The sequence below is a fragment of the Acinonyx jubatus genome, chromosome D4 (assembly GCF_027475565.1).
Source record: "Acinonyx jubatus isolate Ajub_Pintada_27869175 chromosome D4, VMU_Ajub_asm_v1.0, whole genome shotgun sequence".
Classification (NCBI taxonomy): domain Eukaryota; kingdom Metazoa; phylum Chordata; class Mammalia; order Carnivora; family Felidae; genus Acinonyx; species Acinonyx jubatus.
In genome coordinates, this window is record NC_069391.1 from 80,605,342 (window position 1) to 80,630,530 (window position 25,189).

Consider the following 25,189-nt stretch of genomic DNA (forward strand, 5'->3'; position numbering starts at 1 on the left):
GACGAGGCCACAGTTGGGTCAATGTAGACAGGAGGGGGGAAGAGGCAGAAACACTTATTCCGGGAAAAGGACCCCATCTGTCCCCAGCTCACCTAGTTCGTTCTTGAAGGTGTGATCCTGCGGGAGAATGGAAGGGGAGTTCCGAATGTTTCCTCCTCCGACAAACCAGTTCACGTTGGGGTTCCAGCGGTTCACAAAGCCACACAGGTGGTTTTCTTCGAAGTCACATTCTGGCAGAAGAGAAAGAAAGAAAGACACACTTTGTGGAGGCACAGTCACAGCGAGGTTTGTATCTCCATGCTCACTGCAGGGTTTGCTCTTAGGGAAGGTTTCTCCTTCCCTTTGACCGTGGGAAGTTCTGCACCAGGATCCCTGGACAATACTGGAAGTTGTGATTCATCATTGCGTCTTTGGATTATGGCCTGTCCACTTGCTAGCCACGTGGCTTACAGCATGACTTTTCTTAGCCTCTGTTTCTTCATCTATGAAACGAGAGGATCACTCCCACCACACAGGGCTGTCGTAAATGTGGACAGCTCCCAGCACAATGGTTAGTGCTTGGTGGGTCAGTCACCTCGGCTCCAAAGCCCTACTTAGGACTACTCTCCTAGCTCCAGAGGGTAGACAAGATACCCGGGGCTAAAGGACATGTTTCCTAGATGCTAACACCCTCTGCTTTTCTTATTAATAAAAAATAGAATAGACAAGGAAGGCATATCCTAGGCTCGGGGTCCTTCTGCAGCTACTGAAAGGAGAAGAGGGAAAATACAGAGACTTCACCCACCCCCTACATTTAGTAGCACTGACATGTTTGTGCAGATAAACTGTTCCCAGTCAACAGACTCCTTTAGAAGGAATAAGAAGTTCACAAACCAGTGCCTCCATTGACTCCCATAATCATCAACTAAAAATATGAAGTATGATTGTCCTGGCCATCTCTCATTGTCCTTGCAGACCCCGCCCCTACCTTTTCTCACTCTGCTTTGTCCTCCAGAGGTGGACTTGTATGGACTGTATCAATGGCCTCCCTTCTGGCTTCCAGTTGGGTTGGACCGAAGGGAAGTGGGAGGAGAACAAGGTTGGTGGTGTTCGTTCCTCCAGCTCCAGCCCTGCCAGGTCGCCGTGGGTTGGCTGTGTCCCTCTCCCGAGGGCATAGGTCTTGTCAAGAGCCCTCACCACACAGCCACTGGCTCCAGGCTCTGGTGGCCCCTCCTCTCTTGCCCTAATGACTGATAAATCATTGCTCTTACTAGTACTGGATTACCACATAAGCTTTTGCCGGTTTCCTTTGCCCACCCACACCCTTGTAGCCCCTAAAGAGGCTTCTTCAAATTACTCAGGTTGAATGGACCTTCTGATTCCACTTTCCTGCTGGGGCCCTGACTGATACCGTTATCGACGTGTTTTTACATTAGCCATCCCTTAAAGAATTTAAGATTTTTAGCTGCAACTTTACCACTGCAGTTCTGTCAAGCGATGCCACACATTCAGTACCAAAGGCTCTGCTGAACAATAAAATAAAAAGCGAGATAGTCCTTCATGTGCCAGGTACTGTTCTGAGCACTTCATCTGAATCATCTGATTTAATCCTCTACAGTAGGTACTATTATTAACCTTATTGTAGAGGAAATCAGCAAAGGGAACGCACAGAAAGAAAGCTGAGGGAGGGGACGGTGGGCTCCTGCATCTCAACAGGGTAAAGGTATCGAGACTCCTTTGGTTTTTTTAACACACGGGAAGCATTTGAGCAAGGAAAGAGAGGAAATTGAAGAGAGGAAATTAACATTTTTAAAGTGCCCAGCACTGTGTCAGTCACCTTGATACCTTTGACCGCATCAGTTTCCACCTTATTCCTGTGAGGGAAGCATTTTATCTCCATTTTACAGGTGGAGAAACAGAGGCTGTGGGGCACAGGGAGTGGAGGTGGGAGCTACCAGGAGGCGCATGGGTCTAACCAGCCCCCCCCCCCCCCGCTACTTCAGAACATGGTCACATTCCCCCTCCGCTTTCTTTCACTTGCCTTAGTATTACACTTGGAAGGTCAGAACAGACAGGTGAGATTCAGGAAACAACAAAGCCTCCTTTTTATTCAGAACTGTCTCTGACTCTCCTTCCTCTTCCTCTCCATAGCCATTCAACCTCCAAAGACTGTCAGTGCCAAAAAATCTCTCAAATCTACCGCCTTTTCCCTATTCAAGCCCAGTGTTAGACCTTCATGGTGCCCCGTTTGTCATGTTACAACCTCTTCCTGGAGGTTTTCCTCTCCTACATATTCTCCTTGTTTCCACGTCATTTTCCACGGGACAGCCAGAGGCAGCCTCAGGCCCCTCCTCTGCCCACTTCGAGCCCCTGCCAACCATGGAATCATCCATACTCCCTGGCTGGCTGGCTGAGATCCAGACTCTTCCTTAAGACTCCCTTGACAGTCCTGATTTAACTCCAGACACCCTACTCAGCTTCTGACCTGAGCCTGAGAATGCCCTCTGCTTCCTCCCTTCTGGGGTCTACCCATAGAGAGCTATTCCCTTCCTGCTCTGCACTTGCACTTGACCAAATGCCGCCCCAGCTTCATGAAACCCCAGCTCAAATGCATCGCTGGTGTTCAGTCCTGTCAGATTCCTGTCTTCCTCCTCCGTGCACCCCCACAGCCTGGACTGGCCTTCTCCAGGAGCACCCATCATAGACAGAAATAGTGCCAGGGGCAGACGGACAGAAGGTGAGCCAGCGGCCGCAGAGCAAAGACTGTGTCTTCTCTTTGCACCCTCTCAGAAGCCGGCACATAAAAGGCACCCAACCAGCCCTGCTCCCGGGGCATCTAAGCAACAATGGTGACATTAAGACAGGGGCGGAGGTGTGCATGAGAGAAAAGGAGTAAGCTGAGGAAAGAAGGGAATAGGATGCCCGCTTTTCTGGCAAAACCTGAGTTCCTAGCAAACCGGAAATTATTTTTAATAGAACATGTTGAAGTTCAGGAAGTAAGTCAAGTTATAGTAGTGGCATCTACTTTTCCTTTATATATCCATCCGATCCGGGCAAACCCCAAGGAGCCTTCCTCCGCCATAGACAGACACAACGTATACCATTCAAGTGAACCTCGCAAAGCATCTGAACTACTATGCATGATGCGCTGACCTCTATAAAATACTTTGCCTTCAGGATTGATTCAGTTCCCTCTGGCAACAGATTTTAGAAAGAGATTCACGCTCCGATGCACTGAAAATGAAGCCCACTTACCGATACAGTAGCCGGTTGTCATCTTGATTTCAAAGAGTGCAATGCTGGCTGTGTTTCCCTGGCCCAGCACACCTTCTATTAAAATCTGCACAACACACGAGGAAGCAAGGAGTTAGGCTACCCACACTGTGTTTCCTTGGTTCAGTATTTCAGTTACTTGTCAGGAAATGCTCAGCAATTCATGGCAAAGTGAGATTGCTTATCTCTGCTAACTGCTATTGTATACCAATCTCATGGTGGGCTTTGTTAAAAGAATATGTGTGCGTGTGGTGTGTGTGTGTACAGGTGAGCAAGGTGTCCAGTATACGCTTGGAGTCAAGTGTCTTTAATTGTCATCCCAATCACCCCCTTCTCTAGAGCCTCTGGGGGCACCAAGTGGCCGTGGATGGAGAGGAGTGCCCACACCCCTGGAGAAATCCGTTCTGAGAACGGTCAGGAACTGAGGGCAGAGGCTTCAGGGGGAAACCCTTCGGAGGAGGGGGAAGAGGAGGAGGGAGGCACAATCTGACCAGCCGTGGGAGACTCCACAGGAGACAGAAGAGCCTCATAAATCAACTTGTACTTTCTGTATTGCTGAAAAAAACCTGAAAATTTTACATAAAGAACAGAAGGCACCTCAACAATGTCTGTGGCTGATTTCAAGCACTGTTGTGGCTCACATTTGGTCCAGTTTCTGGACGTATTTGCTTTTCCTTATGTGATTTTAGACCAATCTCTGGCAACTATGCTGGTAGATTTAGGATCTATGCTGGCCGATAGACAGGAAGACAGTATGAACTAGGGAATTCAGACCTCAACCTTCCCTCAACTCTCCCTCCTGCCTGGCGGGGAGGCTGCATGTAGCAGGGGAGGTGGGGGGAGAGAATACAACATTGCAACCCTTTTTGAGGGGAGAGATGAGAAAGGGAATTGAAAAGGGAAATAGAAATGGAGAGAGGGAGCCCGGGTGGCTTCGTCGGTTGAGTGTCCAGCTTCAGCTCAGGTCATGATCTCACTGTTTGTGAGTTGGAGTCCCTCATCCGGCTCTGTGTTGACAGCCCACTTCAGATCCCCGGTCCCCTTCTCTCTCTGCCCCTCCCCCACTCGTGCACGCACATGAGTGCGTGCTCTCTCTAGCTCAAAAATAAACAAATATTAAAAAAAAAAAAGGATTTAAAGAATGGAGAGAGTTTTCGTGAAGGCCCTGTCTCACGAAATATCATACTTTGTGTTTGGACAAGTGAGTTCAGATCCCATCCTCCTTTCCTGTCCCACATAACACCCAGCTTCATGTTACATCATCTACCTTCCTTTTCCAACACTTCTGAGGGAACAGCCTCCATCTTGGGAAAGGAATTAGAACATATCCTTTAAGTGGTTTTCCCCTTTCAAGGTATCTTCACTTTTCCTTTTATCTTAGTGAATGTTTTCTTCAAGATTTGTAGCAAACAAGCCATTAGGAAGATAATACACACAGCTTAGAAGGATGAAACAAAATTATTAGAAATGAGAATGCAGGGGCGCCTGGGTGGCTCAGTCGGTTAAGCATCTGACTTTGGCTCAGGTCATGATCTCACTGTTTGTGAGTTCGAGGCCCACATCAGGTTCTCTACTGTCAGCACAGAGCCTGCTTCGGATCCTCTGTCCCCCTCTCTCTTTCTTTCTCTCTCTCTCTCTCAAAAATAAATAAACATTAAAAAAAAAAAAAAAAAAAGAAGTGAGAAGGCTCCCGAAAGCCCATCAGAAAGCAAATTTCCATTGAAGAGGTTGGTTTAGGTCCCATTTGGATTCTCACAGAAGTCCCACTTAAATAGACAAGAAAAAAATCTGGGAAGAAGTTCTTTTAAAGAATAAGCAAAGTATCAATTTGCTATATATTAATTATTATTTTTCTTCTGGGATGCATCTCTTTTTTAAAATGTTTATTTATTTATTTTTGAGAGAGAGAGAGAGAGAGAGAGAGAGCATGTGGAGGAGGGGGAGAGAGAGAGAGAACCCCAAGCAGACTCTGTGCTGTCAGCACAGAGCCTGATGTGGGGCTCAATTTTACAGACCATGAGATCGTGACCTGAGCTGAAACCAAGAGTCGGACGCTTAACCAATTGAGCCACCCCCGTGTCCCTGGGATGCATGTCTCATGAGGCAGTGCATCCTAACATAGGACATAACTACCTTCAGTGGCAGAAGGTTGCACACGATCTCAGAATAGCACAATGCTACGTGATAAGCCGTGTGCCTAAATTCCACCGACCTTGAATTTCTTGGAACTGTTCTGTAAGTCCAAGCTGGCTATGAGCCAGCTGTCAGAAGGCTCCTTAGCTGACCAAAGCAAGCGATCAAAGCTTTCATCTTCAAATCTCACATAGAGGTTCAGCCGGCTGGTATCTGACAGAAACCTTGAAGACGCAGTTATCTGGTAGACCAGTCGGAGGCAGCTCCATTCCTCAGCCTGTAGGTCAGAACTTAGCAGCACGGCCTTTTCCCCCTGTTTGGCAAAGGAGGTGTCCACGTAAATGTAATGGCCTGGAAAGAGAAGGGAGCCCCGGAAAGGATCAGTCTACTGTTTGCAATTCAGGGAAATACACAGCTGTGGTCCAATGAAGAGACAGCCTGCAGATGCGTTTCAAGGGCCCATTGAATGTTGCTTGCACATGGGATCTCTGCCTTCTTGTGAAAAATTAGAAGGCCCCACAACACAGAGACCACTATCACGTGACACGTGACCACAACAGGCTGGAGCTAAGGAGTGCTGCCTCTTCAGAGGGTGACATGGGGGCTCCATTTTACCATAATCCCCACTACTCCCTATTACCTCCTGACACTGAACCCAAGAGTCCGTGGCCTTTTATGATCTTACACCAGGCCCACTCAGCATGCAGCTTTCATCTTCCTTGTCCCCACATGAATGCGAGTTTGAGAAGTCAGGCGGAGGGGCTGCAGAAGCCAGAAAAGCAGCATGCCTCTGCTGGAGTCACAATACCTTGGTGGACTCAACCTTCTCCTTCAACAACTCCCCACATACCCAGTGATTTGACCTGCATTTAACTGGCATCATTATTGCACATCGAATGTATTTGGTTGCCACAGATCCTGGGGCCTAGGCACAAAAAGTTCAGTGTCAGCTAAACGTCACAGTTCTGATAACTAAATGGGAACGCAAACGTAAATCACGGAAAACAGGCCACTCATCACTTCCTTCTCCTCCACCCCCTCCTCCTTCCTCCGCTTTTCCTTCTCTCCTCTTCTCTCTTCTCCTTCCCCTTTCCCCCCAACCTCCTCCTCAGCCTCCTCCTTTCCTTGCCCTCTTTATAGTCCCCTCCCCTCCTCCTGCCTCCCTTCCCCATTCTTGACACCGATAGGTGGAGATCTGCGGGCTATACCAGGATGTGGAGCAGAGTTTCTACGAAAAAAACAAAAACCAAAAAACAACGAAACAAAACAAATTGGAAGCAAGGACTGTAACCTGAGCCTTCTGAATCTGACTCTGTTCGTCTTCCTACAGCAGTGACCTGATGTGCCTGCGCATCTCGGGGACCCACTGCACTCTCATGCTTGCTCAGAGTTTCCCATATTCGTGGCCAGCATCTAACCTGCGGCCTTCCATCCTGGAATCACCTCCCCCACCCCTTGCATTTTAGGCTCCCCAACACCAAACTCTTACTAGAAAGGCCCTGAAATTCCTCTTTGCTTTGCTTGATGTCCTTCGGCCCCCACCCCCACCCCGCACACTCATTGCCCCAAATGCCCACCCTAGCCGGGCCCCCTGGGCTTTCGTGGTGAGCACTGATGGGCCAGCAGACGCTCAGCTGATGGCCAGCCTCGCAGTTAGGGTGCTATCTTCAGGGAGCTTCCCTGGCCTGTGAAGGGTTTTGAGATCAATATCTACTTCCAGCGGGCAGTCTTTCAACTTCTGATAGCCAGGGCACAGTGTGCTGGGACCATCACTCTGGCAATCTGGCCAGCACATGAATCACAGGGGCCTTCTTGGTAGCCCTGCATTCTATTTGCTGATGAATGTACTGTCTTTCAGGTGTAATGGTTATGCTGGGGTGACCGTGCGGTGCAGTGGACCCCACCCAGGATCTGTAAAGCATAACCGTTGCTTAAAACTCTACCATGCATAGGCTGTGTCATCAGTTTCTGTATCTGCAAAATGGGGATAACAAAACAGTGGAGTCCGGTTACCTATACATTAATACTTTGGGAAGGCACTCGACGTACTCAGAAAAAAACAACTGAAAATGACCCAACCACTGCAATATATACAGACCCACACGGAATGATTTCATACAAATAGCCACTAAATAAAATCTGCTTCTATATTTCAGCACTAAAAGGAAAACTGGCTGTGTTGCACATGCAAATAGTATAATATATAGGGAACCACATCCACTGCAGTCTGCAACTTAAGGAAGTTTCAAGGGCAATTTTGATGGTGTCCGATTTTCACCTTTTGCGCCGACTTGAGAACATAAGGCCCCAGCGAGCTAGGACTTGCAATCTACGGGGTTGTTGTAAGGACCTGATGAAAATGATGTATCTAAAAATGCTTTGTAAACTGTAATGCCAATTGTCAGTTATTTCTCTTATCGTCAGGGGGAGGGGTCCTTTAGTTGTTCCAGAGATAGTGAGAAATTGATGTCGCCTCCTTTTTGTCCACTACGGTTCGGAGCCAAGCAACATTTGTTGAGGTAGCAGACCAGTAGCACCTTTTCAATGCTAAGACGACAACAGTCTTCACCCAGTTCACCTCAGTTGACCCCTCCACGTTGACGTCTAGGCCTCTACGCTCTTTAGCGCCGGGCCCCTCCTGGCTGCCTGTCCTCACAGTTAAGCTCCCCTGGCTGTCATCTGGGACTACTCACCATCCCATCCAAACTGGGCCTTGGCACATGTATGATCCTGGGTGAAAACTCGTGACCTAAATCTGATAATGACGCTTATGTCTCTATTTTGTTAGCTCTTAGTACCACGCACGTCGAACAGAAGGACATGGCCTTCTTTCTGGCAGCTTCCTTCCCCGGGCTGAAGTCCAGCCCCCTGAACTCAGGCAATGACCTTCTCACCAGATTTCCTGAAGGCCTTGCTGCCTGTCTCCTGGGATGGGGTCCTGCCTGTGGAAGCGCATGGTGGAGAGGGGGGGAGGGTCACAGCTATCGCTCCAGACTGATGTTGGTTCAAATTCCAGTCACATCACTTACAAATCGTGTCATTTTGAGCCAGTTACTTATACTATCTGAGACTCCCTTTCTTCATTGGTGGAATGAGAATGCTAAAACACTGACTTGGCAGAGTTTTAAAGATTAAATAAGGTAACGTAAGTAAAGATCTCAGCACTGTGCCCAAGGGTTTGCATGGGGCAAACTCTTAATAGATGTTAGCTCTTATCTTTCCAGCTGCCCGATCAGTCTACTCTTCCTGGTGGCTCGCTCACCTCGTCATCTCACGTGGGACCTCCCTGATGCCAGCTGCCACTTGCCTTACCTGCCACCCATCATCCTGCCCTTCCGACACCAATTCCTGCCCACTACACGGGATATCCACCTGCAGCTGTATCCGTTCTCCTTGGCTCCTGCTCCAAAGCTGTGGGCACACCTCTTTCTAGGTCTCAGCCACAGCCGTCCCATTGCCCGACCGTGTTTTCTGCCATGACAACCATCTCTGGGATCTACCAGCTGATCAAAGCAGCCCAGATAAGAAAGCATGCAAAGCACCCGGCAGATGTTCAGAAGGTTGTTTTTTTTTTTTTTTTTGCCTATGTAGGAGAGAGGATGCCTCACGTAGCACATCTTCAATTATGTATAAAGCCATCAGCTTACATTTTGAAGGAGTCTTGCTTTCTTCACACATCAAAGACTTCCAAAAAATTAAAAAGTCAAATGTATACAAACCGCAATGGGCATAGGGGTTCTCAAAAACTGTTGACTGTGTTACTAGAAAATAAATTGTATAGCATTTCTCAAATGTAAAAACTGTATTAAATATTCGGGATTGTTAGTATCTGTTTTTTTTTTTTTCTATCAGACTCACAATTATTGATAAAGCTACTGATTACCTCTAGCAGAAGAAAGTTCTGTTCTGAGATTATCTAAGAAAAATCACAGATTTCTATGGTTTGCCTAAAGTATGCTCACCTTCTGTGTCTCACTTTACTAGTATCCTCTGTGGTTTAGTAAATCACTACATGAATATATATGGATAAGAAACAAAGATTCAAAAGGAACTGACATTTGTTGTGTTGTAGGCATGAGATTCTTGATGTGTGTTCTTCCCTCTTAATCCTGACGGATGATCTCTATCAGGCAGGAAATGCCACTTGACAAGGGAGGAAACAGATTCACAAAGGTCAGTGCAGCAGTCCACAGTCAGGGCGAGTGAACCGAGGTTGGGCTCCAAGTCCCTGCTTTCCGCGCCCCGCCCCCCAGCTGCCGCCTCCCACCGCTCCATGCTGCCTCCAAACATTTCCTAGACTGTCTCTTTATTAATTTATCTTTTCATAATTGTATTCATCTTCTTATAGCAGGAGGGCAAAGTTTTCTTCCTTTTCTTTATTGCGGAATCCTAGATGGACCGACGTTTCTAACGTGCAAGCCCATATGGGCTTTTCTACAAATACTCTTCATACTGATAACACAATAACCAGATTAACTTTTCTGTCATATCGCCTCGACTATAAAAGGCTTTTTACATAGTTTTATAAAATTAGGGTATGCCTTATAGTTGATCTATAGTAGTATACCTTCCACCACCTGCAAAGGATGTTAGCAAACCAGAGGTTAGAATCAATGCATGCAGAATAAGATATTTGCACCTGCACTTGGATTAGTGACAGAGGACAGAGACCCCACAATCTTGGGCTCAGAGGACCCCAGCCAATATCTCCTATAGTTACTGCTGGGGTGTGGGGTCTGGGGCAACAAGGAGCCACTCAGCATGAGGGCAGCACCAGCTCATAAGTACAAGGCACAGCCCAGAGTTTCAGCTCAGCGTCCTGGTAAGTATTTATTCGCTTGCATTGAGGAGAAGGCACTATGTGCGCATCCATTTGCGGGCTGGGTTGGACCCCTACGTGTCAGACAACAGGTGCTCTGTACTGCCCAATGTAAGCAAGTCTGCCAGACTTCCAGTCTCCCTGCTGCATTAGAAAGGGTCTCTCTACAGAGTTTTGCGAAGCAGATCTCCAGGAAATGTTTTAGATGGGAATGGCTTCTTTCCTTCCCTCTCTTTGCCAGGTCCCTAATAATGACACAGTTTCAGGAAACTCCTCATTCCCATTCAGCCTAACTGCTCCAAATCCCTGGCTTTCAGTTATCTGCCATGCATAGACATGAATGAGCTCTAAGAGGTATGCACTTAAGCCTAAATCCCCCCAGACAGCAATGCACTGATTTTTAGTGTGACTTAAAAGGCAGGACATGGTTCTGAAATGTAATGGAGAAAATGATCTATAATTGAGAAGAAGTGACTGGCATTCACAGTCCTATTTTGGTCCCAACTGGTAAGAAAGCCCTCCCAGAATGAATCCTCTGGTATAGCAGAGGCTCTCGTGATGGGGAACGTCTCAAATTCTGCTTTGCTTACGGAGAAAGGAAGCCTGCATTTCAACAGCAGCAGCAAATTGTCAGAGGCTTCAGGGCCATCCCAGCACCCAGGGCTGTGGGCAGGGTGGACCCTTTTTCCTGCCATGCAAGTTGACTTTTCCCGGTATCCATTTATAAGTAAGAATTTCCCCTTGGTACCAGGGGAGCCACAGCCATGCCTCTGAGTGCAGGAAACTAGAAACTTCATGTGTGGGGTTGGAAGCGAGCTTGCTGTGCAATAGTGCCCCGGGGAAGGTTTTATTCCCTCCACTGCCACTTGGCATTAAAATGGAAGACAACTGTGAGGCCCAGGTTGGACTCACGGAATGTAGAGTGTGACCATCAACTGGCAACACGAGTCCTGGTCCTGGGAGAAGGCCATGGGGACAGGTGGGGTCTCGCTTCTTCCTCTAACTGACTCAGCATCTTCTCCTGCTTCTGCGGTGTCTGGCCTGAGGGCAATTTCCACAGGAAGGCTGTGGCACCTTTCACTTTCGAGGTGCTTTGCTTATAAATCAGACGGGAGCGGCATTAACGTCTCCGACTCCCCTGGGTTGCAAAATGCTTTCTTCCTCGGGACTCCTCGATACCCTCTCTCTGTAGGTTTTTGCTCCTACCTCCCACCTGCTCTTCCCACGCATCTCCTTGGGACCGGCCTACCCTCGTCTCTTAAGTGCGTGCATTCCCCTGGGTGTGCGTCTGGTGTCTCTACTCTGATGAGTCTTTTTCCCTGTAGCAGGAGCTTCTAACTGCTTACCCCCCATCCGTTCTCTCCTGCTTCCTCTCTGAAGAGCCCTGGTTTGATCGGGGCTGGTGCTGTCCCCAACCAGGACATTGCCACTGCCATGCCACCCTTGCATGTAGAGGTGGCCCATGACAAAGTTCCAGACGGAGATGTAAGAGCACTTCGCTGGATGGGGTTTCCAGGAACGTTCCTCTAAAGACAGGCCCGACGCAGTTGGCTTCTCCTTTCGTCCCTCCTTTCCTCCTCCTTCCCATCTGAGGTGTGGGTGCCATGGGCTGCAGCTGCAGGACCCATTTGTTTATTTATATTTTTAATTTTGAGAGAGAGAGAGAGAGAGAAAGAAAGAGAGAGAGACGGTGGGGGAGGGGCAGGCAGAGAAAGGAGAGAGAGAATCCCAAGCAGGCTCCGTGCCGTCAGGGCAGAGCCTGATGTGGGGCTCGATGCCACCAACAGTGACATCATGACCTGAGCTGAAATCAAGAGCCGGACACTTAACTGCCACCCAGGTGCCCCATGCGGTGGCCATATAAACCCAGGAGATCACTGAGGTGACCAACTCATCCTAGTTAGCCTGGGACTTTCCTGGCTTTGAAACAGAAGGTCTCGTATCCTGGGAACCCCCTGAGTCCCAGGCAAGCTGACACAATCGGTCCCTTTAGCAGGCGGCCTGAGGATGGGAGTCGGTGCTGTGGTCCTGGCACAATCACTGGAGGACCTCGATTCCTGCCCACACTGTGGAGTCTGCAGACCAGTCTGGACTTTCTGCCTCTGTACTTCTCATTAGGAAGGAGAGAAGCAAATGCAAGTTTAAACCCCTGTTATTCAGCTGTTTCTGCTACAGTCCCTTTCAAGCACCTGTCGGATTTACACCCGTGACTTCCAGCTTCATTTCTCTACAGGTGACTCCCGAATCTATGTCACCAGCCGGATCCCACATTACCTTCCAGACTCGTGTGTCCAACTTCCTGGTGGGCATCTCTGCTTGGACACAAACCCATTCTCTGTACCCCCCAATCCTGCTCTTCCTCTGAGTTCCAAATCACAGTGACTGGAGTCCCCGGCTACCCAGTGACCAACCAAGAAATCGCAGCACCTTCACTGATTCCTTCGTCCCCCTTCTCCAAAATTCTACCAGTCTTGAGGACTTAATTTCCTAAATGTATCTCAAAGCCATCCATTCCTCCAGGTCCCCTCTCTGGCACAAGTTTAGAACACCCTCTTCTGTCTGGATTATTGGAATAGCCTCCCAGTACATCTCCCTGCTTCAGTCTTGCCCCATGCAAATCTGATCTCCAAGCAGTAGCCAAGGTATTATTCTACGATGCCGAATTGATAGTATCACTTTCTGGCCTAAAATACCCAAGGGAACCCCACACTGTCCTTGATATAAGGCCCTGCTGTTCTGGCTGTCATAGTTAACCACCACATCCCTATCGCAGTCTACACAGCAGCACAGGATTTCTTCTAGCTCCTCTAAGCTAAGGTGCCACATTCTCTTTCTTCCAGGCCTTCTTACGTGGTGTTTTCTTCACCTACGATACTCTTTCATCCCCCTTTCTTCATACATTCCACTCTACTACCCCTTGCCTCCTTTCCTAACTTACACCTACACTTCATTAAGGTCTCTGCTTCAGAGAGCCACTCGGTACAGTTGTGCAATGCTCAACCTGGACAACTATCCATGGTGATCCTATTTAGATACAGCTTTTTCCAGGCAGCATACTTGTCCGTATTGCTCCCTAGGTTTTAAGCATATCCTACCTATCTGCCTAGGTGATCTCTATATTTTTAAATAAATGAATAAACTCCTTCCTGATGATAGATTTCTTTCGTTATGTTTACATATAAAGGATACATTGAAAGTCTTTTTTATTATGGAGATGTCTCATTAGGCATGAATTTCATAACAATTACTCAATTTACCATTATTTTAGGAAATATGGTATTTAATGTGAGCTGTAAGTTCAATGGCAACTCACACGACACTTAATGTCTTCATGTATGCTCCCACCGTTAACTTCCTGAAACAGAAATTCTCATTATGTCAAGATACACAAAGAATTGTTAAAACACACAATTCTTTGTCCTTCTGGAATGCAGGGTTTAGGGGAGGCATTCAGAAAATGTTTCAGTATGTGACATTTCTAGATTCAAGAGACCTGGAGTTTTATCAGCTTCCAATTTTGAGGAGTGCCAAAGTGCAGAGATCAGCGCTACATGGGGAAGTGATGAGGTCAGCATTGCTTAGACGCCTTAAATGCCATTTTCGTTCCCCCTGACAACGGGGAAATTATTCTCATATCCTGGCTAACGCTGCAAAAGGAGGCTTAGAAGATTACAAAGCATTAACCCTGGCAAAAGTAAAAACAAACGCCAGCAGGCAATCTCCAGTGTAAACAATCTACCAACATTGGAAACCACTACCACAGATGTTGGCTCCACCCTCCTGCGTAGGGTCTGGGAAGGGCACAGATTTAAACCCCGCTGGCCCCAGTGGCAGTTTAAGAAGAGAAGTTTACCTTAGCAACCGTCAACAGAAAACCAAACCATGAAGTAAAAGGTCATGGGATATCTGGAAAGGGAGCGCGCCACTTGATACAATATTTAACAAATAACTATGAAAATATAAGAAACGCCTGCATTATCTGATAGTGTGTTCTACCAAAAATCAGTTTCTCAGAGCACGTTTTCCGCGACATGACTTGGCCGGGCGGGGAAGATATTCCCTGCAAAGTTAGAAAGGTCCTTCTAGGGGCGCCTGGGTGGCTCAGTCAATTGAGCGACCGACTTTGGCTCAGGTCATGATCTCATGGTCCGTGGGTTCGAGCCCCGTGTCGGGCTCTGTGCTGACAGCTCAGTGCCTGGAGCCTAGTTCAGATTCTGTGTCTCCCTCTCTCTCTCTGCCCCTCCCCCACTCATGCTCTGTCTCTCTCTGTCTCAGAAATAAAAATTAAAAAAAAAAAAAAAGAAAGGTCCTTCTATTTAAGATAAAGGAAATATGTCAGGGAGACCCCAGATAACCGAATTCACTCAGCAGGTCTCCTGAGTGCACCTGGAAGGAGAAAAGGCTCCTTCTTCCATGGAATATGTGTTCACTTACAAGGAAATTTTCTTATTTTGACTTAGAAGAGACTCCAACCCTCTATCTTACCAGTTTCGCTGCTAACGCTGCTGAGAAAAGAACTGGATGTTTTTGCTCATGCATATGCAAGGCAATTTTGACAAACAAAAGAGTTATACACATTTCAGCTTCCTCAGAACCCGAACAAGATAGGAGTGCCTGTGAAAATTTCACTTCAGTACAGGTAAATAAATACATCTGAATTTAAATACACTTTAAATATATATATATTTTACATAAAAATAGACAACATACTTTTATTTGCACTTTCTCATTTCAGTTTTGGCATTTTATGCCTATTATAAAGTATAAAGGCAAGTAGGAACAAGAATATTCAACGTAAAAGGAAATACAGCTATACAGGTGAACACATTTCTTTTTGTTGTATTATGGAGAAGAAGCAACTTACAATGGTTACAATGGTATACATAATAATAGGAAGAAGGGTTTAAATGAAAAGAAATCCCCAGGGCGCCTGGGTGACTCAGTCAGTAAGCATCCAACTTCTGCTCAGGTCGTGATCTCACAGTTCGTGGGTTCGAGCCCGCATCAGGCTCTCTACTGACAGCTCAGAGCCTGGAGCCTGCTTCAGATTCTGTATCTCCCTCTCTCTCTCTGCCCCTCCCCTGCTTGCTTTCTGTCTCTCTCTCCCTCTTTCTCTCTCAAAAATGAACATTAAAAAAAATTTTAATGAAAGAAAACCCCAGAATATGTTTTAAATGAATGATCTCATCGGGGTGCCTGGGTGACTCAGTCATTTAAGCATCCAACTCTTGACTTCGGCTCAGGTCATGATCTCATGGTTCGTGAGCTTGATCCCTGCATCAGGCTCTGTGCTGACAGCATGGAGTCTGCTCAGGATTCTGTCACCCTCTCTCTCCTCCCCCCACCCCCAGCCCGCTTGCTCTCTATCTTTCTCTCAAAATGAAAATAAACTTAAAAAAAAAAAGGGTTGCAACCTAAAAAAATAAAAGATAAACGAGTGATCTCATCTAGATGTGTGGCTTTAAAATGTTTGTTTTTCAAACATAATTGAACACAGAACTTCGTCTATTAACAGAGCAAAGAGGAGTGGCCACTATTGCCAGGTGGGCTAAAAAGTTTTATACTATCATGTGTTGTCCGGGGCATTTTGCCTCTGAGGTCTGTTCCCTCCCAGTTAATCTCTTTCACAGGGGCCCACAACTTGTTCCGTGGGCCTGGAGATGGTTTAGAGACCCCAGACTTAGGCGGTCTTGGGTGTCTTGACACATTAACCAGAGCCACACCCTGTCCTGTCCACTCCAGATTCCTGCTGCCTCCATGCTTATTTTCCCAGGTTAGCAGTGTGCCTGCCCCGTACATGAATGCGCCTTCTCTGTGTCTATGTAAGTAACCACACCCACACCGGCTGAGAAATCCTCATTTGTCAGATAATCTTCATCAAGTTCAAGAGCCAACATGCTCTTCACTCCTAAACCAGCAGTTCTCAGTCGTGGATGTGTCTTGGAATCTCCCAGGGAGGCTTAGACATGGGTCTATGTCCCGGGAAACCCCTCCATCCTGGGCAAACTGGGATGGTTAGTTTACTCTACTAAAAGCAGAAATTGTAGCCACCCCCCACGTGGCTCCAAAGTCAAACAAGGCTTGAGAAGCACTCTTGTTATGTTTGCTCTTTTCTTTTGGTTCTACCACTGCTGAACCTCAGTCAGACCATGCAGGCAATGATGGCAGGGTCTGTGTCTATTTTACCGCACCCCCCCCCCCTTATCTCCAGTGCCTACTACATATTAGATGTTCAAGATATCAGCTAAATGAATTAAGCAGTACATCCTGCCATACATTCACCTAAGGTTAAGACGGCTTAGGGGCTTCTGGGTGGCTCAGTCGGCTGAGCGTCAGAATTCAGCTGAGGTCATGATCTCACAGCTCAGGGTTTGAGCCCCATGTTGGGCTTTGCACTGACAGTGTGGAGCCTGCTTCAGATTTCTCTGTCTCCCTCTCTCCCCACCTCTCCCTCACTCTCACTCTTTCTCTCAAAAATAAATAAACATTAAAAAAATTAAATATTTAGAACATGCATGTGATGATCTTATAAAAAAGATGGCTTAAAATAAAGGCAACAAATTTAAAGCCAATAACAATAAACACTGACAAAGAAGTCCCTGTTAATATATTTTAGAAGTCCTCCTTAAATATGAAAATAAATGTAGGGCTCTGTGCCCAAGGCATATAAGAAATCACAGCAAAGTTGACAGAAAAACAAGGCAGTGGCTTTCAGTGAGTTGTTTGCTATGGAGACTAAGGTTTTGAGAATAATAACATGGAGAGGAACTGCGTTTATTCCTTATAACTTCAGAGCAGGTAACTATTCACAAAGCACAGGGGCCTATTTAAGCCTCACAGCAACCCCACGGTATAGCTGGAAACTTGTTATCCTTTATTTCACAGATCAGGAAAGCTGCGTTCAGAGAAAACACACAGCCTGATGAGCAACTGGTTCCAAGTCCCACTTGGATCGCCAGATTAAGCAATCCAAAGTACTGAAGTATGTCCCAAATATTGCATGGGACATACTTATACTAAAAAAAAAAAAAAAAAAAAAAAATTATTTGTCATTTATCTGAAATTCAAACTGAAGGAGGCTTCCTCTATTTTACCTGGCAATGCTAGGCTCCAGGCCAATTCTCTATGAAAAGAGACTATTTGATTTGAGGATCACTCTGTACCCTCCCAGATAAAGGACGGAGACGTGGTTCTTCCTCCTTTCCAACCCTTTGTGATTAGGCCTTCCAGAAGGTTCTACACATCCTAGCCTGTGGATGTGTGCCTTTCTCCAGGACAGCAGTGGGTCAAGCTGAGTCAGGAAAGGAGTGGCAAAGGTTGTCATGAGTGATATCTCTCAGGGTTCCGGGGCCACATCCATGTGGACTCAATTAAAAACAATTATTATTACTATTTTTTGAATACATAATGGTACATAATTGAAAGATATAAGATAGTAAAGTTTCTGCACAGCAAAGGAAACCATCAACAAAATGAAAAGGCAAACTACCGAATGGGAAAAAAATATTTACAAATCATATATATTGGATAGAGGTTAATATCTAAAACACAGAAGAACTCCTACAACCCAATAGCAAATAAATAATCCAATTTAAAAATGGGCAGAGGATCTGAATAGACATTTTCCCAAACATTAAGATGGCCAACAGACACATAAAAAAAAAAATGTTCAATATCAATCATCATCAGGGAAATGCAAATCAAAAACCACAATGAGGTCTCACCTCATACCTGTTAGAATGGCAAATATCAAAAAGACAAGAAATAACAAGTGTTGGCAAGGATGTGGAGAAAAGGGAGCCCTCGTGCATTGAACGTGGGAATGTAAATTAGTGCAGCCACTATAGAAAAACAGGGCGTTGCACCAAGTGAAATAAGTCAGACAGAGAAAGACAAAAACCATATGATCTCGCTTATATGTGGAATCTAAAAAACACCCAAGCTCATAGCAACAGAGAATGGATTGGGGGTTGGCAGAGGTGGAAGAGGCCAGGGGTGGGGGCAGTGCGAAATAGGTGAAGGAGGCCAAACGGTACAAATTTCCAGTTATAAAGTGAATAAGTCACAGGAATGTAACGTACAGAATGATAACTATAGTTAATAATACTGTGCTGCATATCTGAAAGTTGCTAAGAGAGTAGATCATAAAAGTTCTCATCACAAGAAAAAAATATCGTATAACCATATATGGTAACCCACGTTAACCAGACTTACTGTGGTGGTCATTCCACGTTATATACAAATATCGAACCATTATGTTTTTACCTCTCTGCTAGCCATGAGGCTTGGGGGGATAGTGTGGCTGGTGGAAAGAACATGGGGTTTTTTGGTTTTTGTTTTATTTTAGAGAGAGAGAGAGCATGCACATGAGCAGGGGAGAGGGGCAGAAGGGGAGAGAGAGAATCCCAAGCAGACTCCAAGCTCAGTTACAGAGTCCAACACGGGGCTCTATCCCACAATACTAGGACCATGACTTGAGCCAAAATCAAGAGTTGGATGCTCAACTGACTGAGCCACCCAGGTGTCCCAAGAACATGGTTTCAAAGTCAGGTAGTTCTTACTTTAAAAACTGAATAATCTCACACATGGGAAGCGTGTAACAATGGGCATAGTATGAGTTCTCAATGAAGCATGGTCTCAGATTCCCTGTCAAATCATTTTACTAACTCCATCAAAACATTTTCTTATATTGAGGCCACATATATCATAGTTTTCTCAAATTCTATAATTTATGTACCACCTTGGGGTTTTGCTTTCTCTGTGTACTAATTATTTAATGTTTTTCTTAACCATACTCATGTCTAAAAATATAATATTTATTTTATCGGATTCCTTAGTAATACTGTCCATGAAATTTGGGAGTTGCTGTGCTGGTTCGTCTAGTACATTAAAAAATACATACAACATGTTATATATTATACTTCATCAAAACTGGGAGAATATACATCATTATTTTTAAAAATACGGCATTTGCCCCCAAAAAGAGTCTTAGGAACCACCACGGTATGCATAGTTCACTTTGGGAAATGTTGATTTATGTGAGAATTAGTTATTATATTGTCATAACTAATTATTTTCAAGACTTGGAAACTAAGGTCCAGAGAGGGTGACAATTTGGATCAAAGTCAACTAGACAATCTAATGCAGAGGTAAGACAAGAACACAAGTTTCTGGACTTCCAGGTCCACATTTCCATTAGCCTAAAATACCTCTAGTTGAAGCCTAAACTAAATCCTGCTGCAAAACTATAGGATTAACTCTGTGATACCCTAAACCAGTCTTGCTTTTCCACCACCGCTCATATTATTTCTTCACCTAGGAAACGAAGGGCAGTGTTTCCCTCCCAGAACACACCTGACAGTGTAAACCTGAGCGAGCCTCGCTATGCACCTTGCTCAGTTCGTTCCTTGCTTGGCATGTATAGACGTGCTTCCCCAGGGGGAATGGAATGCAGGAGAGAAGGCCAATCTGGGGGTGCCAACACTATGTACTGTTTAGAGACTTTTCTGGAAGTTTTCTGACCTTGTTTCATCCACCCCCAACTAAACCCTCTCAAGTGTATCAAGCTGAATCAAACCTTCTAATGGGATGTCTGGACATTTCTACCAATTGCCTCCAAAAATATGGGATATGTTTAAATTCTGTGTTTTTTAAAAAAGAATTAAAAAACCCCTATACTTTCTCTAATTGAGCAATGACAAAGTGAAAGAGTCCCTAATAGAGGGGAGTCTGGGGTCCTACAGAAGCAGCAGCAAGGCAGACAGCTCTGTGGTGAGTAGTCTTGCCTCTGGTTCTAAGAATCAGCCTCAAAGGCTAACCAAGAGTTGAAGATGTTGAGGTAGATACATGTGGCTTTTGCCTTCGAGCATCCATTCCCTCACAGCTCTGGTTAAGAGTATCCTTTGTTTTTTCCTTGGGGAATCTGCCCTTCCTTAGTTTCAGCCCAAATGGTTTGAGCAGGACTGACCCCAACCCATCCTCCAGGAGTCCCACATGGCCCAGGCCTGACCCATCAGGTCCTTCAAGTCCTTTGGCCACAGAGGTTGCTTAGGAGTGAGCACATGGACCAACTCAGGTAAATGAGGCTCAATTAGAAGAATTTTTTTAAGTTTATTTATTTATTGGGGGGGTGCAGAGAGAAAGAGAGAGAGAGAGCACCTTGGATAGCTCCCTGGAGCATGAGAGAGAGAGAATCCCAGGCAAGCTCCACACTGTCTGAAACTCCCCATCATCTGGTAGACAAACCATGAGATCATGACCCGAGCTTAAGTCAGATGCTTAACTGACTGAGCCATCCAGGTGCCCCGAAGCTCTTTTTCTCTAGGAACCATTAACTGTAAGAATGTTGGATGCCTCACCCGTCAGGGTCCAGGAGGAAGACCCACCAGAATGCAGCTAGTACAATAGAAGACAGAACCAAGAGAAATGAAGAGAAGGAGATTGAACTGGATGGCATTTTTTTTAAAGCCCCTAGTGGCACCTGAAGCCAGATATCCCTGAACTTTTAATTTGCATTGGGTGATAAGGTCCTTTAGTTGAAGCCAGTTTGAATTAGAGTATGTTTTATTCAGTTGGGGACAAAAGAGCCCCGTCAATCAGAAGTCAGAGTGAGTACATGATATGCTCCTTTCAACCATGAGGAAACAGGGAAAGGGGAAGAGAGGAGGCAGAGGGCGTGAATTGGACAGTAGAAGGTAGTCAGAGAACATTTTCTTGTCTCAACATCGCCCCTACCTAGTTGTGTGGTCATGAACAGTGAGTTAACCTCCCCAAGCTTCAGTTTCCTCATCTGTGAAGTAAAGAAAGTGGACAATCAGTAGTTCTCAAACAGATCTCTGTGGAGCCCCAAAGTACCTCAGGCAATGGGGACCAGGTTCCCAGACTTTCATTCCGTGAAACTCACTTCCTTTTATCTATATTATGTGACAGGCTCTCTTACAAGATTTTATTAGAAGAATGGGTTCTACTGGTAAACCAGATTCGTTGACTGTTCTGGTTCTGTTTATACTAAGGTCTAAATTGAGTCAAAGCTCATCTGGGGCCAGTAAACATGTGGTGCCTCTATCCTAAGAGTTGGTCAGAAGCCACGGTCAAGAGCTCAATCCCAGGAGGGGTTGTTAGCTTTACACAGACATAAAACATTGTTAATGGCAATGATCTGCATCCCTAACCCTAAGAACGGTTTTTGAGATGGGGGTCAGTGGTCATACAAGGTACTGGGAAAAGGAACAGGGATGGTTCCAAATAGTCATTAGCTCTGCTTTAATGCCAACATAAACACCATTGGTAACACGCAAGGCAGGCAATCTCTGCATTGCTAGAGAACAGAGGGTGGTGCGCTTGGAGGTTTGTTTCTTTCTTAAGACAGTGTGATCATGTAGAAGAAGCTGAAAAAACAGAGAACTTGTTATACAGTCACTTGCACAACACCTGATGTGTGTCCACAGTGCTCAAGTTCATGTGGATTTGCTTTTTCTTATAGAGACAACATACACATTGTAGTGGAAATGGGATGAAACAAAGATCCATATGAAAGCCCATGAAAGCATTTCTATGGAAGCATTAAGTTATGATGATTACATTAAAAATATATTAGCTTGCAGGCAATTTTTGACATTGTATGAGTACATGGACCAACTCAGGTAAATGAGGCTCAATCATGAGATTTTGGAGTGCTCCAAATCTTTAAAGAATATATCTTTGAAAATACATTTTAACACCAATTGCTAGAATGGGTCATCCACTGCTATAGTCAAAATTATTTTCTTTTCTTCATTTCAGGTAACAATTGCAAATATGACTAAAATCTGTATAACAAATATGTGTTTCAAGAATAATATTGATCTTGCCAACAGAAGCTGAATATTTATTTTAACAAATATGCTGAATGATAATAAGTGAAAAGTGAAAATTATTTCTCTATTTGTCCTTCTAGTCTCTGTATAACTAATGTCTGTCTTATTAGAATACTGTTTTTTTTTCAATAGTATTTTACTCAGGCAATTTATATTAATACAAAAATAAAATCATACATATTTTGAGGTTTAATTTCTCTTGTTGATTAACTCCTGATTTCTATCACTTTGCTGACATACACTATAGAGACACAAAACCCAGAAGGGGACAGGGTGAGAAAAGATAAGAACTAAGACTAGGCAGAGTCAAGATAAGATACAGGCAAAGGGTCAGTTGAGGGCAAGCTATGAATGCGTCACAACACATCTCAGGATTTGGAAGCAAGTAGCGGTCAGGAAGAATCCAAATTGGGAAGGACAGATGGTTTTAGGATTAGACAAATGCAAAAGGCTGAGGCTCAAGATAGCCAGAAATATATGTCAACACTTGGGACAAAATAGTCATACATCTACCGGATGATGGGGAGTTTCAGACAGCACCTTGGATAGCTCCCTGGACAAGAGGTGCTCTGACAAAGCTAAGACCCTAACAAATGATGGATCTTATCTTCTACACCCCAGAATTCCCAGGTGGTACCACCCCTGATGGAATGAACTTGATCCCTGGAGCCTTGGGGAGCCAGATGCAATATTCCACTTGAAGGTCTGACTTAAAGCCCTAGGGATGATATCTATGGCCCTCAGTAATAGGCTTCTTGGTGATGGAGTGGGGTGTATGAAAAGTATCATCCTCCCAATCTTCAGATCATTTGCTTTCCAAAAGCCTATCCCACTTAATTTGGGACCATAAGTTCATCATGGGACCAACAGTGCTATGAACAATAAAGGTCCTGTGGTACAGTTTTAATGTGTTAATGTTCACCTTTGATTTCATGTTGTCCCTTTTGAATGCCTATACTTGAAGATTAGAGGAAGTGAGATATAGGGAATTATGTATTTGTTAGCTATAATGAAGGCTTATATTAAAACAAATTTAATTTTCCAATTATTACAACTTCAGAGTTCATGACAGTAACAAAATCCCTGGGTGTGACTTTCATGCATTCATCTGTTGCCAGACTTTATTCCCCTCTGACCAAGTACTATTAATAGCAGAGGAAAGTTTGCTTCAGTTGACTCTTCAGTTGACTCTTTAAATCCAAAGTCTCTTGGATTTAAAGATAACATTATCATTTATCTCAAAGTTCTTTGGCTGTATTTGTCTTATGGTATCAGTAGATCATAACAATAATTGGAAAACCAAACTAATTTCAAATGGCTTATTCACTAAATGAAAACATGACATTAAGATTAGTAATCTAGTGGGGCACCTGGGTGGCTCAGTCCGTTAAGCATCTGACTTCAGCTCAGGTCATGATCTCATGGTTTGTGAGTTTGAGCCCCATGTCAGGCTCCATGCTGACAGCTCAGAGCCTGGAGCCTGCTTCAGATTCTGTGTCTCTCTCTGTCTCTCTGTCCCTCCCCTGCTTGTTTTTTCCTTCTCTCTATTCTCAAAAATAAATAACAAAAATTAAGAAAGATTATTAACCTAGTGAATAGGACATTTTTATAGATTAATCTAGGAAAAGAATCAGGTATAAGGAAGAAAAAAAACAGGTTGTAAATGAGTAATGGTTGGGCATGGAGAGGGGTAGTAACGGAGACCAGAGTCACCTATCCAATGTGTGATTGTGACCATGGGGAGCCCAAGACACGATGATGTGGTCCCAGCTCTGAGATCCACAATATTTACTGAGCATCTACTCTATACCAGGCAGTGTTCTAAAAATCCTGGAGATAAAGCTACAAGCAAAAAAGGTGTTCATGGCATTATTTACTCCTTTCTGGTGATCTTAAGTCAGGTCCGCCATGTCTGAGAGCTGTCTGCATGATAACTCTTCAAAGACTGTGGCCAAGATACAACACAAGGTGGTGGCCAAATAGGAGGTGGGAAGCTCAGATCTGGCGGTGGGGCAGGGAGCATGAAAGACCTGGGTAAGAGAATTAGGGGTTGTAAGTCCCCCACTTCACAAAACCAGCCTCTCATTATATATATTGAGGTTGTGCCAGGAGAAGAGAACAGGGTTCCAGTGGGTATTTTGAAGTCAGGGGAGAACTTAATATATTAGAGGAGACATGAGTTGGTTTCTTTGTATGTGTTTTTTTTAACATATATCACAAAATATTCGCTTTAGAAAAAACCTGAGAAATCACTAAATGCAAACTCCTCTTTCTTTTCTTTTATTAAAAAATATTTTTAAAATATTTATTTATTTTTGAGAAAGAGAGAGAGAGAGAGAGAGAGAGAGAGAGAGAGAGAGAGAGAGAGAACATGAGCGAGGAAGGGGCAGAGAGGGCAGGAGACACAGAATCTGAAGCAGACTCCAGGCTCTAAGCTGTCAGTGCAGAGCCCGATGCGGGGCTCAAACTTACCAACTGTGAGATCATGGCCTGAGCCAAAGTTGGATGCTCAACCAATTGAGCCACCCAGGCACCCCACAACCCCCTCCTTCAACTCTTCCTAAGTCTCTCAGCTAACTAGCAGGAGAGCCAGAACACGCTCATCTGTACTGGAATGGAAGCAAGATGTTCCTCTGTGTGACTTCCACGTTTGAATTGTGTCTGGCTAAAGAATCTCCCTAATAACAACACATAGCTGGTTTCACATCAGCAAATATAAACTGGAGGGACTACAGGGCAGTCGTCCCAGTGGTTTCCTCAGGTCCCCGACAGGCTGGGCTTTGGCTGGTGATGAGGGGAGAAGACAAAGGAAATCGTGGGTAAGGAGGAAAGAGAAATGAAGCCAAGGGGCTGGAATGCAAGGCCTGACCTGGATCTTGCCAGCCTCTTTCATTGAGAAATACCATCCTTGTCTTCAGCTGCAACTCCCATCTGCCTGCTGATTGTTACTACTCTTTAATACGAAAGACTGGCATAATACGACAGACAGGACTTGCTCTGGTTCAGGAGACATATCCATGCAGGACAAATTTCACTGAATGATGGAGCCCTTTATTGTTTTGGTTATACAACAAAAACAAACAATATTTTTTAAAAGCTTTCAAATGTGCACAATTTCCAAAAATTCAGC

At 45.0% G+C, this 25,189-nt stretch overlaps 1 protein-coding gene across 8 annotated transcripts in view; it reads right to left on the bottom strand.

Annotated features, from left to right (window-relative positions):
* Nucleotides 1-25,189, bottom strand: part of MAMDC2 (MAM domain containing 2) — a 401,951-nt gene that overhangs the window by 84,541 nt on the left and 292,221 nt on the right. For all 8 annotated transcript variants that reach the window (XM_027041065.2, XM_053205285.1, XM_027041067.2 and 5 more), the window contains 3 exons: nt 5,465-5,736; nt 3,235-3,319; nt 93-230 (listed from right to left, as the gene is read on the bottom strand). In XM_027041065.2, coding sequence (XP_026896866.1) covers nt 93-230; nt 3,235-3,319; nt 5,465-5,736 — 495 coding nt within the window. The remainder of the gene's footprint in view (nt 1-92; nt 231-3,234; nt 3,320-5,464; nt 5,737-25,189) is intronic.